This window comes from Antedon bifida, chromosome 1, assembly GCF_963402885.1.
Source record: "Antedon bifida chromosome 1, ecAntBifi1.1, whole genome shotgun sequence".
Taxonomy (NCBI): domain Eukaryota; kingdom Metazoa; phylum Echinodermata; class Crinoidea; order Comatulida; family Antedonidae; genus Antedon; species Antedon bifida.
Genome location: NC_136226.1, coordinates 32,036,278 through 32,055,375, shown reverse-complemented (window position 1 = coordinate 32,055,375; position 19,098 = coordinate 32,036,278). Strand labels below are relative to the sequence as shown.

The 19,098-nt window shown below is 33.3% G+C and overlaps 2 protein-coding genes across 2 annotated transcripts; both read right to left on the bottom strand.

Moving 5' to 3' along the window:
* Positions 1–1,968: 1,968 nt before the first annotated feature.
* LOC144850741 (3-hydroxyisobutyryl-CoA hydrolase, mitochondrial-like) lies at positions 1,969–8,044 on the bottom strand. The gene is made up of 10 exons (XM_078708151.1): positions 7,890–8,044; positions 7,274–7,466; positions 6,707–6,791; positions 6,288–6,421; positions 5,490–5,714; positions 4,910–4,996; positions 4,236–4,376; positions 3,731–3,850; positions 3,196–3,338; positions 1,969–2,579 (listed from the first exon to the last, which is right to left on the bottom strand). Exons 1-10 carry the CDS (start codon positions 7,910–7,912, stop codon positions 2,543–2,545), a joined length of 1,188 nt encoding a protein of 395 aa, XP_078564277.1. The 5' UTR covers positions 7,913–8,044; the 3' UTR covers positions 1,969–2,542.
* A 3,244-nt stretch (positions 8,045–11,288) lies between these two features.
* On the bottom strand, positions 11,289–18,992 carry LOC144858774 (phosphopantothenate--cysteine ligase-like). The gene is made up of 5 exons (XM_078714888.1): positions 18,845–18,992; positions 16,704–16,792; positions 15,884–16,032; positions 15,341–15,555; positions 11,289–12,410 (listed from the first exon to the last, which is right to left on the bottom strand). The coding sequence occupies exons 1-5, from the start codon at positions 18,968–18,970 to the stop codon at positions 12,045–12,047; spliced, it is 945 nt and encodes a 314-aa protein (XP_078571014.1). The 5' UTR covers positions 18,971–18,992; the 3' UTR covers positions 11,289–12,044.
* Positions 18,993–19,098: the final 106 nt, after the last annotated feature.

The following is a 19,098-nucleotide window of genomic DNA, read 5'->3' as shown; positions in this document are numbered from 1 at the left end:
AAAAGGGTCGAAAATTGGCTATTTTTCGAAAATTTCCCTGTACTAATATAGTACAGGGATTTTTTCCAAAAATGGCCAATTTTCGACCTTTTTATTTTTCGATAAAACTGGTTACTATAGCACAATTGACATGCGCAGAACGCATTTTTCGACTCTGCGCATGTTTATTATGCTATAGTAACCATTTATGTCAAAAAATAAAAGGGTCGAAAAATGGCTATTTTTCGAACATTTCCCTGTACTATAGTACAGGGATTTTTTCCAAAAATGGCCAATTTTCGACCTTTTTATTTTTCGATAAAACTGGTTACTATAGCACAATTGACATGCGCAGAACGCATTTTTCGACTCTGCGCATGTTTATTATGCTATAGTAACCATTTATGTCAAAAAATAAAAGGGTCGAAAAATGGCTATTTTTCGAAAATTTTCCTGTACTATAGTACAGAGATTTTTTCCAAAAATGGCCAATTTTCGACCTTTTTATTTTTCGATAAAACTGGTTACTATAGCACAATTGGCATGCGCAGAACGCATTTTTCGACTCTGCGCATGTTTATTATGCTATTATGCTATAGTAACCATTTATGTCAAAAAATAAAAGGGTCGAAAATTGGCTATTTTTCGAAAATTTCCCTGTACTATAGTACAGGGATTTTTTCCAAAAATGGCCAATTTTCGACCTTTTCATTTTTCGCTAAAACTGGTTACTATAGCACAATTGACATGCGCAGAACGCATTTTTCGACTCTGCGCATGTTTATTATGCTATAGTAACCATTTATGTCAAAAAATAAAAGGGTCGAAAAATGGCTATTTTTCGACAATTTCCCTGTACTATAGTACAGGGATTTTTTCCAAAAATGGCCAATTTTCGACCTTTTTATTTTTCGATAAAACTGGTTACTATAGCACAATTGACATGCGCAGAACGCATTTTTCGACTCTGCGCATGTTTATTATGCTATAGTAACCATTTATGTCAAAAAATAAAAGGGTCGAAAAATGGCTATTTTTCGAAAATTTTCCTGTACTATAGTACAGAGATTTTTTCCAAAAATGGCCAATTTTCGACCTTTTTATTTTTCGATAAAACTGGTTACTATAGCACAATTGGCATGCGCAGAACGCATTTTTCGACTCTGCGCATGTTTATTATGCTATAGTAACCATTTATGTCAAAAAATAAAAGGGTCGAAAAATGGCTATTTTTCGAAAATTTTCCTGTACTATAGTACAGGGATTTTTTCCAGAAATGGCCAATTTTCGACCTTTTTATTTTTCGATAAAACTGGTTACTATAGCACAATTGACATGCGAAGAACGCATTTTTCGACTCTGCGCATGTTTATTATGCTATAGTAACCATTTATGTCAAAAAATAAAAGGGTCGAAAAATTGCTATTTTTCGAACATTTCTCTGTACTATAGTACAGGGATTTTTTCCAAAAATGGCCAATTTTTTACCTTTTTATTTTTCGATAAAACTGGTTACTATAGCACAATTGACATGCGCAGAACGCATTTTTCGACTCTGCGCATGTTTAATAAGCTATAGTAACCATTTATGTCAAAAAATAAAAGGGTCGAAAATTGGCCATTTTTCGAAAATTTCCCTGTACTATAGCACAGGGATTTTTTCCAAAAATGGCCAATTTTCGACCTTTTATTTTTCGATAAAACTGGTTACTATAGCACAATTGACATGCGCAGAACCCATTATTCGGCTCTGCGCATGTTTATTATGCTATAGTAACCATTTATGTCAAAAAATAAAAGGGTCGAAAATTGGCTATTTTTCGAAAATTTCCCTGTACTATTATAGTACAGGGATTTTTTCCAAAAATGACCAAATTTCGACCATTTTCTTTTTCGACATAATTGGGTACAAACACTCCATAAGATGATAATAACGCAATATATGCTCATATATAGCAATATTATCGCATAATAATAAATTCTAGCAGGTAATTTTATGCAGTATATTTTTATTCAACGAAAAAAGAACAGATCTATTTATACAATAATATAATTAATATTTCAATCAAGGATCAGGTATGAATATAATTTACAATAATACTGCAGCATAAAAGCACCTATAATAGACTGTGCAAAACATAATTTGGCTACCATTGGATTGGAAGAGCAATAACACATTGTTGAATTTACAATAAAAACTTAAATATATCAAATCAATTTTCCAATAAAACAACACTAAAAATCGTAATACCAATCATCTGCTAATACTTCATCATAACTGTATTTTATACCTTCAAACATAATGGTACAATTTGAAACAAACTATTATATAACAGACACTGACGTCTATATTTGGCTTAAAGAGTTCCTCGAAGACTTGTACTTTTGGAAAACAAGATAAAATGTGTTCCTATTTCAATAAGGTAGTTTGGATGATGGCGAAGTTTGGATGAGGGCGTAGTTTGGATGAGGGCGTAGTTGGGATGAAGGCGTAGTTGGGATGATGGTGAAGTTTGGATGATGGCGTAGTGTGGATGATGGCGTAGACTTAGTGTCTCTAGCTTCATGGTTCAAACTTTCTCTCAAGAACGTCTGGCCATCTGCAAGTGGCAGAATGACAACAATATTTTTAATGAAATGTTACTGTACATTGAAAATACTACAACAGTCAACTCTCCCAATACCAGACTCTCTGAAAACCAGAAACTCTCCCAAAACCAGACTCTCTGAAAACCAGAAACTCTCCCAAAACCAGTCCAAAAGGTCTCAAAATCATTTTTACAATTTAAAACACATTCTAGATACTAGAATTTTCGGAAAGTCAGATATATTTGGCCAACCTAAAGGTGTCCAGTATTGGGAGAGTTAACTGTACTACTACTGTACTAATGCATAATGTCCTCATGATGAGGGTTTAAAATCTTTCCTATATTTGAAAGTGTGTGTGCAACAAATTAAATGAAATAATAATATCATTTGGATCACAATTAATAATCTAGGAGTAAATTCTCTTTTTTTATTCAATACAAAATTATTAAGTACAGAGCGTTTGCGAAACGTCATACTTTTTATTATACTGTATTGAATTTGAATTCAGAAAGAAAATTTACTCCTACAATATTAAATCTCAACGGGCAGCACACCAGACGCTGGCCTAATGTTATGACACTTGCAGAGCAGCAAAAGAGACAAGTGAAGTAAAAATTGATAACCTACAGGATGAGATCGTTGTCCAATTGACGGAAGTGTGACTCAACTATTTCATCAGTTACTTCTTCAATTGTTTTTGGATTCCATTTTGGATCGTTATCTTTGTCGACGAGTAGAGCTCTTACACCCTCATAGAAATCATGTCCACGCTGAAATAAAAACACATTTCAATTTACAACTTTTTGATTTATTTGATTAATTTACGTGACAAAAAAATGTGATGTGCCCATATATGGACATGATGATGTCATATCACTACCATATTTGTGCACATCACACTGTTTTTGTCAAAATAGTTTGATAGTGTAGACAGAGCTTTAAACACTTGGATTGGCCGATTATGTATTTATGTTGTGCATTAATAGATTCAAAATGGAAGCGGTGAGTCAAAGTTGATATATGAATGTTTTGCATTGTTGAATAGACCACCAGTCCATCTTTCAAAGCTACATTATTCCACGCAAACATTCACTATTTGTTCACTATAATGTAGTCAGCACTTCAAAAAGCTTATCAATATGAGTTATGAGACACAACTTACTAAGCACCCTTCTGCAATTCTGTACTCCATCATCAGGCAGTCTTGTAGACTGAGATCAGCGCCCTCTATGAGTTGTCGCAGCGTCACTTTCATTGATGTTGGAGACTTCTGTTTTAAAATCTGTAGTAATAATTTAACATTTAAAATACATTATTTAAAACTCTAAAAGGGAAAAAAAGTTTGTTTCCCAAAATGCGTAAAGCATTAATTTGTTGGAAGCCAGTATTTAACAATAGAACACAGCTAATCTTTTAACTCGCAATTTAACTAATACATTTTCGTTATTTGTATAAAATACTGTCTCCCGACTAATTGAAAGCATTTTTTCTAATGGCAAATTACAACTCCACTCCCAAAGACTTGTAATAAGACTTTGTTTATGTAGAGCATCTTGTATATGTTTGTCTTGTGAACAGGATTGCCACCTTTAAGAAGGATAGTGAATAAATCGCTTATGGTTATATCCTGGGCAATTTGCCAAAATAAATTTTTTTTTTAAACAAACCTGTAGTTGTTTATCTGCCCATTCTGATCCATCTTTTTCCAGATCTTTAAATATTTGTTCTAATGTATTGCCACCAAACAGCTTGTCTATTCTATCCAAGTCTGCTTTTAAACTGAATCCTTTTTCTCTGCCAAGTTGACACTGTAAAATAATTGAAATAAGGCTAATACTGAAGTAGGTTCTGTTCTATAATCTATTTGTCTATAATTGATAATTTTTGTATCATCAAATCAAGACAAATATCACGTCCAGCAGATCAATATAACTATGGTGTACTACTGCACATTTCTGGATCAGATAATTCACAACAAAATATCTGATATCCTTTTCTGCCAAATGTTTGCTTTCTTCTTATTTGGTATATAACAAGATTTAGGGATTTGCACATCGTAGATAAGGCTTTATTTATGATGTATATTATACATTTCTTTCATCATCTTAACACACAGCAGACATTTTTATGGTGTACACCCAGTGTGTGTAAAATCCAGAGTTTTGCAAAGAGGTATAAAAGGGGTATTAGACAACATAAGAAAACAGGTGGCTGATTTACAGATCAGTATAACATTGTATAGATCAGACATGATTAAAAGTGCTTGATATTTTATACTGTACATGTTTTGTATTGGTGAAAACAGGTCAAAGTTCAAAGTACTGATAATATTTATTCATACCTCTTTATGGTATCTGTCTAATACTGATGCTATGTCTTTCTCAACAGGATTATGTAACGCAAGCAATTCTTCTTCTAGTTGCGGTATCTAAAAGAAAACAAAGAAAGAAAATGTTTAATTCAATTTAACTCCTAACTAAACTATTCAAATTTTTGCCAAAGTGAAATGATCAGCGGCCTAATAGTGGTCTGAATACTGGTCAGCAGTAGTGGTCTGCATGCTGGTCAGTGGTCTAGTAATGGTCTGATATCAAGCTGGTTGGGCTAACCTTTTTTTTACTCACACAGATTACCTCATCCAAGATTTATAAAAAAGAGTCTTATTATCATGATAGGGTAGTCTGTTTGCAAGCTGGATTCTCTCAACTTCAGAGATGTTAATTTGATTGAAATAAAAGTGAATTATTATTATTAAATTTATCTATATTCCTTGACTTAAGCCTTGTTTACACTATCAAACTTTATGTGAAAACAAAAAAATGTGATGTGCCCATATGGATACAATTATATCACTACCATATTTGGACACATCACACTTTTTTTTTTATCAAACTAGCTTGATAGTGTAGACAAAGCTTTACCTTTTCTGATTCAACAAAGTGTGTTGCGACTCCTGCCTTGTACACATCTCGTGCTTTTAACCTCATTCCAGTCAGAGAAAGAAAAATGCCTAGTCTCCCACCCAGCCTGGGCATGAAGTATCCACCTCCAACGTCTGGAAAGAGACCAATACCTGTCTCTGGCATAGCGAATAATGTGCGTTCAGTCGCCACCCTGAAGCTGCCGTGTACCGACAGTCCTACACCCTATCAGAAAAAAGTCAAATAAAGAAATTATATTAAATCTAAAAATCGTTATATAGATGTAATACAAGCAGAAAAATGTGATGTGCCTAAATATGGAAGTAATATGACATCATGTCCATATATGGGCACATCACATTTTGTTTGTGACATAAAGTTTGATAGTGTAGACAGAGCTTTAGTATTAAAAACCTTCTCAAAATAATGAGGGAAATCATGATTCAACATCTATTTATTGGTTTTGCAGTGATTTTATTACTGGTTTCGATGTTAACATACTGGATCACTATATAGCTTGGGCCAGGCATGTGGGTATTGGTACACAGATTTATGAACACAAGACAGCATATACCATATACCATCTCTAGTATAATCCCACCCCGCTAGAACACAAAATTGGGGGGGTGGGACTATACCCGGGGACACCCTGGTTCAGGAAAACAATTGGTTGATTGGTAAGCATTTGAACTTGCTAGGGATATGCATGTTTGTGAAATCAGACATAAAGTAGGGGTTTTAATTTTTAAAAAAGAAAAATTCAATCTATTTTAGAATAATGTAAGTTGACATACTCACCCCTCCCATTGTAATACCATCTATAAGAGCAATGTATGGTATATGCAACGTGCCAATTGCATTGTTTAAGATGTATTCTTCTCTAAAGAAGGAACCTGCATTAGGATCTCCTTTACTACCAGAATCTATCACAGCTGCCAGAAAAAAGAAATGAATATATTTTAATAATATTAATTATGACACTGATGTTTAACATGCTTGCCTCTGACAACATCAATTTTCTGAAGGTTAAAAGGCTTGAGTTATTCTGTGGCAATTTAGCTGCTGCTGTATGGGTAAAAAATCAGACACATAAGATATATTTTGGTTTTCAAAATGATTAAACAGTGGTCCATAAACAAGGAACCTGTCTGGTCAATTGAAAACAGAAAACCTGACAATTGAATATTAATTTAATAACTTTACTGTTTGTTACATACCTTTGATATCACCCCCAGCACAAAATGCCTTTTCTCCAGCACCTTTAATGATTACCATTGTAGACTTGGGATCCTCTTCCCATTCCTAAAACACAATTATACATACATTAATCCAGTACAAATGAGTTAAATGTTTAGCACAGGGATACAAGCGCCCTGGAGGATGATATCCAGTCAGCTTGCACATGTACAGTAGTCCAGTTAAACCGGTCAAGTTAAGCTACAATAGTCCAGTTAAAGTTAATTTGATATAAGTCGATCCAGTCATGCCTTCAATTTAAGCTACAATAGTCCAGTTAAAGTTAATTTGATATAAGTCGATCCAGTCATGCCGTCAATTTAAGCTACAATAGTCCAGTTACAGCTAATTTGATATAAGTCGATCCATTTAAGCCGTCAATTTATATTTTAAATGTATCAAAACATCGCTTGTGAGTAAAAAATACAAAATCACTTTCAAAATAATATACAGTAGGGCCGCCCTACTTTCAATTAGAGGTTCTGCACAGTATAGGAAGATGATGATGATGATGATGATATAATTAATTATATTATGGCGGTTATTACCTTCAATTTGGGATACATCTTACGAACCATGGATAGATTGAGGGCGTTAAGTGCCTTTGGTCGGTTGAGGGTGATGATGCCTTTGCTACCCTTTTTCTCCAAGATCACTTCGCCCTCCGATGCCATTGAAGACATTTTAAGTTGACTGCATATGATACGAGTTCGTCTAGTAGCAGACGACAAAACGTTTAACCTGCGAACAGAAAATTACATTAAAATATTTTGTAAACATGAAAAAATGCATGGTATAGTATGGATGGGAAAATTATTGATTGCAGGTTTTATCACAGTTTAGTCAATCAGATGTCAACCAACCGGAAGGCTACTACTACATACTATAACTAGGCTTACAGTACATTTATATTTAGGTTAGGCCTAGGAACTTACTGTAGGCCTGCGCTAATGATGTACCCCACACCTTCTTCAAAAGCAAGGTTGGGCCTAGCCTAGCTACTACTACTACACTCACTCACTCAACCAGCACCGCAAGCTTAGAAGGCTTTTAGGTAGGCCTACTGAATACCCGGCATACTAGCTTAGTAGCTATCTACCTAGCTAGAGGCCTAGCTAGTAGAGAGGTTAAGAATGTATGGTGAAATTCACCCCAAATATTTACCTTGTTAGTTGAATGAGCGTCATGTTTAGAAATACATAAGTAGTGTATTTTATTATACTTAATAATTGGCTTATTCTGGCCTACCTACTAGGCATAATAGATAGTAAGCCTTCTGACGTTCAGTTCTCGACTAGCCTAGCCGCACACTGCACACTGTGTGTGTCGCTGGCTGGCTGCATGATGCATGCACCACCACAGCAGCAGGAGCCAGCCAAGCAAATCATATCCGAGCATAATTCGGCATACCAAAGTGGAATTCAGGTAATGTTCGCTCAAAATGAGAGTAAAAAACACAAAGTTTTAGGTGAATTTACATATATAGTTTTACTATTCAAATTATTGCATGACGACAATGGTGACATAGTCATGGTATAGGCCTACAGTATTCGAAGAAATAGTCCGAAGATAGTTCAAAATAGTTCGAAGATGCATGGTGTAGACTAGGCTTATATGATGAAAAAAGAATTGAGGTGTGAAAACAAAATCGACGAAAACCACGGATCGGCTCAGAATCGAAGTGATGAAAAAATTCTGTCATCGTAAAATTATGGAAAACTCATTCGAAGAAATGATGGAAACATAATCGAAGTGATGAAAAAATCATTACGGAAAATTGTGAAAAACTCATTCGAAGAAACTTGATGAAAACAAAATCGAAGTGATGAAAAAATCCTGTCGTCGTAAAATTATGGAAAACTCATTCGAAGAAATAATGAAAGCAAAATCGAAGTGATGAAAAAATCCTGTCGTAAAATTGTAAAAAACTCATTCGAAGAAATGATAATGAAAAAATCGAAGTGATGAAAAAATCCTGTCGTAAAATAATGGAAAACTGATTCGAAAAATAATGAAAACAAAATCGAGGTGATGAAAAAATCCTGTCGTAAAATTGTAAAAAACTCATTCGAAGAATGATAATGAAAAATCGAAGTGATGAAAAATACCGTCGTCGTAAAATTATGGAAAACTCATTCGAAGAAATGCTGAAAACAAAATCGAAGTGATGAAAAAATCCTATCGTAAAATTGTAAAAAACTCATTCGAAGAATGATAATGAAAAATCGAAGTGATGAAAAATCCCGTCGTCGTAAAATTATGGAAAACTCATTCGAAAAATGATGAAAATAAAATCGAGGTGATGAAAAAAATCCTGTCGTAAAATTGTAAAAAACTCATTCGAAGAAATTCTGAAAACAAAATCGAAGTGATGAAAAAATCCTGTCGTAAAATTGTAAAAAACTCATTCGAAGAAATGATAATGAAAAATCGAAGTGATGAAAAAATCCCGTCGTCGTAAAATTATGGAAAACTCATTCGAAAAATGATGAAAATAAAATCGAGGTGATGAAAAAATCCTGTCGTAAAATTGTAAAAAACTCATTCGAAGAAATGCTGAAAACAAAATCGAAGTGATGAAAAAATCCTGTTGTAAAATTAGAGATCGATAACAATTGAAATGAAGAAAACATTATCGAAGTAATGAGAACAAAATTTCTTTCATTAGAAGATTTAAAAGCTGAAACTACTGAGCTATAAACTTAAGCTCCATACTAAAACCCAAAACATTTTGATTCCGAATTAAAGTCGGTATTTAACTTCAATATCAAGCTGCTGAACACAATCAACGATTACAATCGTAGAAAGAAAATACAAATACGTTATCGATGAAAACTTCTTTGTTAAAAAGATGAAATATCAAAATAAAGACGTATAGAGATCGCCGAAAACTAAAATTGAAGTGACAATAACAAATTCATGTTAATTTGTTTTTTCAAATGTATCGGAACCCGACTTTAAATACGTAACTATGACATGCAGGTACAGAATTTGTAAAACGTTCAAGAAAACAGTAGCCTACGTTAAAAAGATGAAAACCAAAATAAATCCTGTTGTGTTCTAAATAAAGAGGTATTTGATTTTACACCCGGTTGTCGAGACCGGTGACAAAAGATTTGATTTTAATTCAAAGCAGTTTGGTGTGTGATTGTCATATTCTATAATGAGGATGACGCGAAATAGGCTGTTTATCAATCAAATTAGTTGTAAATAATAATTTGCATAAATAAATTTTGATCGGATCGCGATATAAATTTAAGAAAAAGACTCAGGAATTTACAGTACATAGCGAAGCTATACGACATGTTAGTATCTAATTATGTGGTGTTAGTTCTTACTATGTTTGATGCTCCAAAGCTACGATGAAAAATATATAATATCCCAGAAATAATCAATGTGAGGAAACAACAAATCCAGTGCAAATTGCATTTTATAGAACTCATCATCAAAACGATGCGCGAAACTTGTAATGGCAATCCAGTTGAATTTAATGACCTTAAAAAAAAATTGACAGTTTGAATTCACAGATTATTAGCCAGACGTATCCTAAAATCCCCACCTACTACCATGCACCGACTCGCTTACCCATTACATAGCCAGAGACGTATCCTACTGTAAAATCCCCACCTACTACCACCGACTCGCTTACCCACATTACATCAACACGTACGAGATACACCCGGTGTAAATATATGTTAACAAATTGGTGAAAAATAACATTCAGAGGGCATGCTTAAAGCCAACAACAAAGTAAGTAGATAAATATGGCCCAATGACAAAATATATAATATTTTCAGAATTAGGCTTTCAACAATATAATAATAACAATACTTTTAACCTTACCATGTGTATTGTCGCGCCATCTTTTTAACGTCGGAGAAAAATAAAACACCACCATGTGAATGGTTCGAGCTTATGCTATCACGTAATATTTAGATTAGCATTCTATATAAACAATTTGATTGGCTACTTTTGGGAATTCATCAAATACCACATTTTTGTTGGCAAGTTTTTTTACGAAATAGTAATTTCAATTTAATTATTATTCTATTATTAATCGTTTTATTTATTTTTCATTTATTTATCACTGATCATAAAATATAGCTACAAAGACAAACTTGCATTTTACATTTTTTGCAAAGATATAGATTATTGTCAAAGTGTTTTAGTAAATCGATGAGTCTCAGAGCCAGACGCGACGATGTGGAAAAATCGAACATAAGTGAGTTCCAATTTGGTATGCTAGACAAGTACCTATTTTCATTCGTTTGTTCGTAACCTTATCATTTTGTGTTCTATAATTTTATTATAGCCCAACGATGGGGGCGAAGTTTTTTTTAATTAAAAAATGGACTAAATGTAGCATGTCGCCCTCTCTTCCTTGTAAGAAATAGTTCAGCAGTAGGCTGTCAAAATACGTTATTCATGTCTCTTTTGTAAAACTGACTTATCCAGAGTGCGCCAAACACAAACTAATACATTTCACTCATATTCTAATTTAGTAAAGATAATTTTATTAGACAGAAACAATAATTCTGTACTGATAAATAGTGCTATATTCAATTGTTTCATTTTAATAAAAATAAATTGTGTCTTACACCATGGAGCTATAAAATTGTATAGCTCCATGCTTACACAAACATCATTTTGTTAATCACCCTAATTACAAACCAAAAAAAAAGAACTTTTTCGTATTAAAAGAAGCATATAGATTTGTATTTGTATAAAATGAAAATATATTAAATATACAACTATAATTAATAATAATACTATTAAGAGGAACTAATCTGAATTGACTACAATTTGATTATATTATGTTGAAGTTAAAAAAAAAAGTTCATAGGGGAATTTAGTGGCACTGTCTCCTATAGTCAACTTCCCAAAACAAAACAAAAAGTTGAACATTCATTAATACCTAATAATGTGAAATACCAGGTGGTCAGATTTATCTTAAATTGTTTTAAGTCAATTAATTTGCTTAAGTCAGTTTTCAAAATAATCTAAGCAAATATTGCATTGTGCTTCCTTAAATCTTAGTGCAGTGCTGCTTAAATATTGATTTAAATAAAAAGACTGATAACTTCCACAGAAAACCAGACATTTAAACCATAAACTTTTCTCTGTAAGATCCCTGCATTATTGTATGTAACAATGCACCTATATATTGCTGAATAAATGTGAATTTTGAATCCCATTAAAAACATAAATTAATATATGCAACCATGTACCCTAAAATGAACCCTTTAACATTAATATTTCAGTGTAGCAAAAAGTGTATATCGTATACAGTTCTGCAATGTTCACAGTAGTGTCATGTGATCACACCTCAGTCCCCTTATTATAATGCGTATGTCGTATACATATATCTCTGATCAGTTTCTGTTCAATATCTTTCTTTTCTTTTTGTTCATCGTCACTAAGTAAAAGTTCTTTTTGTTCTTCTTTTGTTACCACGACAACTCTGTATCGTCTTTCGTGTAAAATGTTTGCGATCACGAGTTGATGCCCATATTTGGTAAGAGCACCAAGCGCTTTGTCCATTAATATAGCTTCGTCCGTTTCAAGTTTGAAAGTGACTACAAAAGCTTGTGGTGACCATTTAGTGACCAGAGCTCTTAGAAACTTGGGCACCTGATGTAAGGCTAGTTCAAGCGGTCCTGAGGATGATTGTATCTTGTGTTTTTGCTGAAAAAATAGGAAAAGAAATGTTGTTTTGCTTGTAATCATTTCTATGTATTAAGCTCTGTCTACACTATCAAACTTTATGTGACAAAAAAGTGTGATGTGCCCATGGTGGTGATGTACCCAAATTTGGGGTTGGTTGAACTTAAAGTCTTTCTGACTTATGACTCTCCCCCACATGAACTACTTTTCATTGTATCTATATGCAATTTCATTTAGTAACAAACTTGTATGTCATTGTGTATATCATGTATGTTATAATATTGTGGAAATAAATTGAAAAAGAAATATGGTAGTGATATGACATCATCATGTCCATACATGGGCACATCACATTTTGATAGTGTAGACAGAGCTTTACCAAAGTAAATACTGCAGAGGTATGAGTTTAAAATGAAAATATTTCCTTCAAACCAATCTAATCTAAATATTGGTAATATTACTAGTATTGTTTAAGCACTCTGTTCTTTGTAGGGCACCATATAATAAAAACTTACATAGAATAGAATGTCAATTTTAGAGCTGGCATACATAATCGTTGTACGCTAGCAACCATGTGATATACATGTGAATATTGAGCCGTCAGCATGAGCAGCAATATTGCATGCATAGTACATGTGTGTCACAGCATGGAGTAAAGAATAAGCATGGTCACAGTCATGATAGTCTTCAACCAAACACTTTTTTTAGAACTGTCTATTAATAGTATTTTCCAACAGCCTGTAGGGCCCTATGTTAGTTTCTACAGGAAATTAGATAGTACTTTATCTAAATTATATTAAAATGTTTTTTGCTGGTTAAAGATATTGTCCCCTTAAAAAAATAATTTTTAAACAATTTTTGTTGAATCTGCCATTTTAATGTCACACAATATCGTTTTACCAAAAAAGTTATCGGAAATAAATATTTACCTGAAAAAAAAACAGAATTTAAAGAAAAGAAATTGTCAACTGGATATGTTAAATATCAAAATGTTATGAAATAGCAACCGCATCAAACAAATTAGTTAATTCGTTCTTTAAAGTAATTTTTTAAATATGACTTTACTGTGTTACATGGGGTTAAACAGGGTATATACAACTACAGTATATAAACCAGGGAATTGTAACTCCCTGTATAAACTAAGTAACTAATTTATTTATTTATTCAGGTATAACAAATTTACAAAAAGCAGACAAAAGTCTGAAAATACAGTATTGTATAATTACAAAGATTGAAACATTAAAATGACAGATCAAAAGTAGACAAATTCACAACAAAACTACACATAAAATTTAAACATACAGAAAGGCATAGACAACTGTATTGCAAGGTTATAATAAATAAAAGATGTATTTTTGATAATACATATGGTTATCATAAGCTAGTGTGAATGACTGGTATTACTAATGAAAGGTACTTGAGTTATTTAAACAACAATAGGACAATATTGACAGATATCAGGAAATAAGCCTTATGGTGATCTTAGAAGAGGTAAACCTACAAGAAGAGTGGAGAAAATTGAATTTCCTCTGACAACAGACTGTTGTCATTACTAGTAATGGGTATAAGCTGGGGCAGAGGAGACTATTTAATCCTCAATTAATTGGGTCAAAAACCTACTATAGAATGACCATGGCCTTAAACTGTGTTAAGCTGATACTTCATCATTAGCTGACCATTAATTAATAGGGTCACTTGCATGTCCAGTATTCTACTGTACCTAATATAGGGTAGACCATCAATCAAAATATTATTATCAAAGCTTATAAAGCTCTGTCTAGTTTACAAAAAAAGTGTGATATACCCAAATATGGTATTGATAAGCTTAAATATGGTAGTGATATGATATCATCGTGTCCATACATGTGCATATTTTTTTGTCACATTTTTTAAACATTTCAGGGTCAATATTCAGTGCATAAAATTGTGAAGAAATCCATGTAAGTCTGGAAGGAAGTGGCATTAAAATGGGTTTTTTTTCAAATCAAATTGCGATTTATTGGAAAAAAGAAATCACAATTTCATAGTAAAAAATGTAAGTAAGTAACTTACATTAAATAAACAGGATACACTTAAATACATAATTATGAATATAAAATTTAAAAAAAAAAGGATTAGTCCATTGGGCATTCTCCATTCTCAAAATTTCTCTAAATTTGTTTACTCATAACACTCACAGCCAAATTGTTATCTTTTTCTAAGAACAGTATGATGTATGTAAACTCAGGAGACAATGGATAATGTACTTAACAAGAACATTATTGAGGGGACGTAGACAGCGCAGGATTTGGTCAGTGAATCGTATTAATAACTTAAAACAAGAACATATTGAGAGGATGCAGCCTCAGTCTGTACATTGCAGGATCCTGAAATCAGAGGTCAAGCTTAGCATCTAAACCACAAAACGAATTAAATTTAATTTTTTAAGGATTTTCTTAAGAAGTAACAGGATAGAAACCTACATTTTAATTTGCATTTTATTTGTTATTTCATAATCTAATTATTTATTATTCAAAAAAACTTTGACAAATTAGATAAAAAAATCCCCCAATAATTTGAACGTGACTGCATACAGGTAGTTGAAATTAGCAATCCTACCTACAGTATATTAACTATATGCAGCATTGTCTCAGGGGAAGATCCAACCCCTAATTTCCCCTCAAATTATAATGCAAAAGATAGGACATCCAATTAAGCTCAGCCCTTCATTTCACCATTTTAATGCCCTGGACCACCTCCCACCCCTATTTCAAAATCCTGGATCAGCCACTGATCTATTGAACCATACACTACTGTATCCTTATGTACAGTAGGCACCTACTGTATCTTTTTAATATCAGACACTGCTATGACATTCTCACATTTACAAACACTCTCACATTTATTCCACACATTTATTAATATTCACAAACTAAAAATAAAATATGTTAAACCATATTTAATTTCCTTACCATATGAGTTAGTGGAATGTAGAAGTCTGACACCGCAGCTGCGAGGTAGAACACGGCGGATGAACCCAGTAAATGCATCGCTTCGCTAGACGCTTTCAACAAGGCAATGTAATCAACTAAACTATGATAGCTAACTTCTAGCAGCCTCCCTGCATCCTTCGATGTGTGGTAGGCCTGGACAATGGTGGCCAGATCAGGCATCTTAGTCGCATCAACTGAAACATAAATCAATAATATTTAAAAATTATTTGTCAGGAGTGCCCACTTATGAAATGATAGCAACCATAATGTTTATCGCAAATAGCTTGATTTCGCGAGGAACGTCATTGCACAATGTATGATGAGAAGGGTTTGGAAGCAAACGTCAAGACGCGTACATACAAACAACAAATCACGTACGTACACGTCATGACATTTGCTCCCAAATCCTTCCCACCATGCGTCGCGCGCGAAATCAAGCTATTTGCGATTAAACCTTATTTTTGTAAGACAGATAATATTTGTACTATTTTACTTTGTTGCCTATATCAACATTTGTCTTACCTTGTACATTAGAGCATGTTCCATTTCTGCAATCTTTACTAATTGTTAACAGATCCAATACATTTCCTGCTTTAAAGTGTCTACTATAAGGTCTCAGAGATCCCTGTCGGTACAAGAATATAACGCCATAGCCTTCTGATAGAAAATATCTGATAAATGGTGTTGAATGAGAGGAAAAATCTTTTGATAATGAAATCTGATGGTATGAAGTTGTTAACCATTAAAATATAACCCATAGCCTTCTGATAGAAAGTATCTAAAGTTCTGTCTACACTATCAAACTTTATGTGACAAAAAAATGTGATGTGCCCATATATAGACATGATGATGTCATCATTACCATATTTGGGCATATCACTAACATAATTGGGCACATCACACTTTTTTTCTTCAAGCTAGTTTCATAGTGTAGACAGAGCTTTAAATATGTTGTTGAGAGGAATAATCTGTTGATATGAAATCTTATGACTGTATGAAGTTGTTAACCTTTAGAATATAAACTGTATTTTAATGCAAAATGATGTTTGCATTTGTGTTCATATGCCTTTTTCATAATGGTATTATGGGTGCTACTGCACTTTCGCTCAGCAATCTCTCGTACTTGCCCAATTTAAAGACATTCACCCACTGCGCGGCAGTGATTGTGAGTGATTGTGAAATCTTATGCTCAGTTTTAGGTGCGAAAGTGCAGTAGCGCCAGTGTGTGATGTAGTTGGATGTGAGAATGTTGGTTGGTTGGAAGAAATTTAAACTGTGATGACTCTACCAACTTTCACCCCACATGAGTAAAGTAAGTATCTGCGTACTAATAGAAGGATACTCTGCAGATGCAGCGCCACGGTGCCCACTACTAAAGTTCTCAATATACCGAACAGCTTGACTTTCCAATGGAATTGCTGTTCCTCCAGACTGTAGAGAAATTAAAGATTAATAATGAACAAAGCAAGTTATTAATAGGCATAGGCCCAAGATAGAATAATTAAAATAAATTATTCCTTATTTTGAGATTGTCAATCATCATGACATTGTCATTATTTAATATTGTGTAGAGTGTAATTTAAATTAGTAAACATTTTCATTACCGTATTGCAATAATAACAATTTGCCAAACAAGGCTTATTAGTTATCCGCTTGGTAGAGCGGATAACTCCTTGTTACTGTATGGGATCAATATTTTTTTTCTGTATTATTCTTGGATCCTTCCTTCCTTTTTGTGAGTCGCGTTTCTCTAAAATGTGTAAACATAACATTTCATAACTTTGACAACATATGGGCATTTACGTGAAGTTGTGCACCTCCTATTTTTGAATGACGTCATAGTTGCGCAACGTGACTTACGCGCAATTTTATGAATTTCAATGATTGATTATAGATTAAAAACCAAAAGTCATTTAGTATTGACACTTTGACAAAATTTAAGTCATATCAGGGGCAAACTTTCTACGGATTAAAAATGGCATGTTTCACAAGAAGTTACGCGCGCACGCGCATTTAAAATTTCAAAATGCGCAAAATTAATTTCTAATCAACTTTTTATGCGTTTCTTGTCATTTTGAGCATGTCAAAAATTCCCACGGGCGCGCAATTTTTTACGCACGCGGTGCGCACGTAGCGTTAAAAACATATTTTTTTCTCTTGAATTATATTTTTCAAGTCTTTCCTAGTAATTTTGAAAACAATTTAGACCTTTTCCAGTTTAAATAACGCCATACGAACACGTTGAATTAGACAATTCGTGCGCGTTTTTTATGAAAAAGCTTAAAAAATCGTCAAAATTATGTCTTTTTTTAAACAGTCATAGTTTCTAAAGTAAACCGTGAACCGTTTATTTTTATTACAAAATCTAGAAGTTGATGAGTTGTAGATATCGGATCATGCATCGATAAGGCTAAAAAAACATTGTGACGTCATCGTATGGCCACACGAATGTAAAATATAGGATTTTTGTCTCTTTCGTTATTGCTCATCACATTCAATGGAGCGCATCACGCTTATCTGTATTCCTTTTTCGCCTAAATTTATATATTGTGTAGGTCAATCAACTTTCTTTAGCATGAGATAAAAATATTTTAATTTTTATGACGTCATCGTGCCTAAAAATTTTAATTACGTGGGTCATTAATTTCATCTTTACAGTAAATTTTAATCTGTAATAGCTCGTAAGAATAAAATGTGATAATCACGATTAAAACGTTTTCTGGAAGCTATTGGATTGTAGATACGAATTCATGTAAACATTTTGCCAATCGGATGTTGTGACGTCATCATATGGCCAGTTGAATAAAAAAAGTCGTATTTTCATATTTTGCGTAATAGTTCATCACATTTAAAAGGGTGCGCATCTATATTTTACGTATTCAAATTTCTTCTACACGTTAATATGTTGTTCCTGAGATAATTTCCTCCAGAAATTGCTATTTAAGTGTTTCATTTTGATACCGTCGCCATGTTAAAAATTGGAATAAATGGCGGGTCCCGTAATTTCACCTATTCTACACTGTATGTAATATGTATACAGATTATACTCTTTGCATGTATATACTATATGACACAAATTGACAGAATTCAGCACTAACAGCATATCATATTCTTCAGTTCTTGTCATAATGCCATAATCTTTATCTGTGTGCAATATTCCAACGTATGACGTGCACGTGGCGTTTGTCGTGGTGCGGATAACTAACTCGTCAAAGTGACGAGTTTCATGTCTAGTTAATGTTAATATTATTATACACAATTTGGACACTGATCAGGTGTTTTAATAACAGCATTGCTATTCAGTTTAATATACCCGGACGTGACATTAGGAGAAAACCTTATTTATTTATAAGGTCATTCTTGGTTGGTGACACTCTCGGCCGGCAACCAGGCTCACCGCACACATGTGTACTGCTGGTGGTACTGCTTTCTTGTGGGCCTAGCTATACCTAGCCTAGCTTAGAATGGGTAAAAGTAACTTACAGTAACTAAAACAATCTTATTCTTTTGTGCATAATGCGTAGAAGCAAATGTTTGGATTTCACCTATATCTTTGGAATATTTATTTGGACAATAGCCATTGTCTTTAAAAAACGATTCTAAATCCATTCCATCGACGTTCGTCTGCTAACTTTTGTTGTTGGTTGTCTGCGCATGTGTCGTACCATACTATTTATTGGGAACATTAAAGATGTATTGTCCCCGCTCCCCACTGAAAAAAATATTTTTAAAAATGT

Bases quoted from the DNA above. Each gene is read 5' to 3' on its own strand.
- LOC144858774 (XM_078714888.1), bottom strand. From the start codon at position 18,970: ATGGATTTAGAATCGTTTTTTAAAGACAATGGCTATTGTCCAAATAAA. The intron at 16,793-18,844 runs GTAAGTTACTTT...ATTTCTCTACAG, and splicing joins ATAAGATTGTTTTAGTTACT to TCTGGAGGAACAGCAATTCC. The intron at 15,556-15,883 runs GTAAGACAAATG...TTTATGTTTCAG, and splicing joins AACATGCTCTAATGTACAAG to TTGATGCGACTAAGATGCCT.
- LOC144850741 (XM_078708151.1), bottom strand. From the start codon at position 7,912: ATGACGCTCATTCAACTAACAAG. The intron at 7,467-7,889 runs GTAAATATTTGG...TTCTGTTCGCAG, and splicing joins ACGCTCATTCAACTAACAAG to GTTAAACGTTTTGTCGTCTG. The intron at 4,377-4,909 runs GTATGAATAAAT...ATTATTTTACAG, and splicing joins TAGACAGATACCATAAAGAG to TGTCAACTTGGCAGAGAAAA.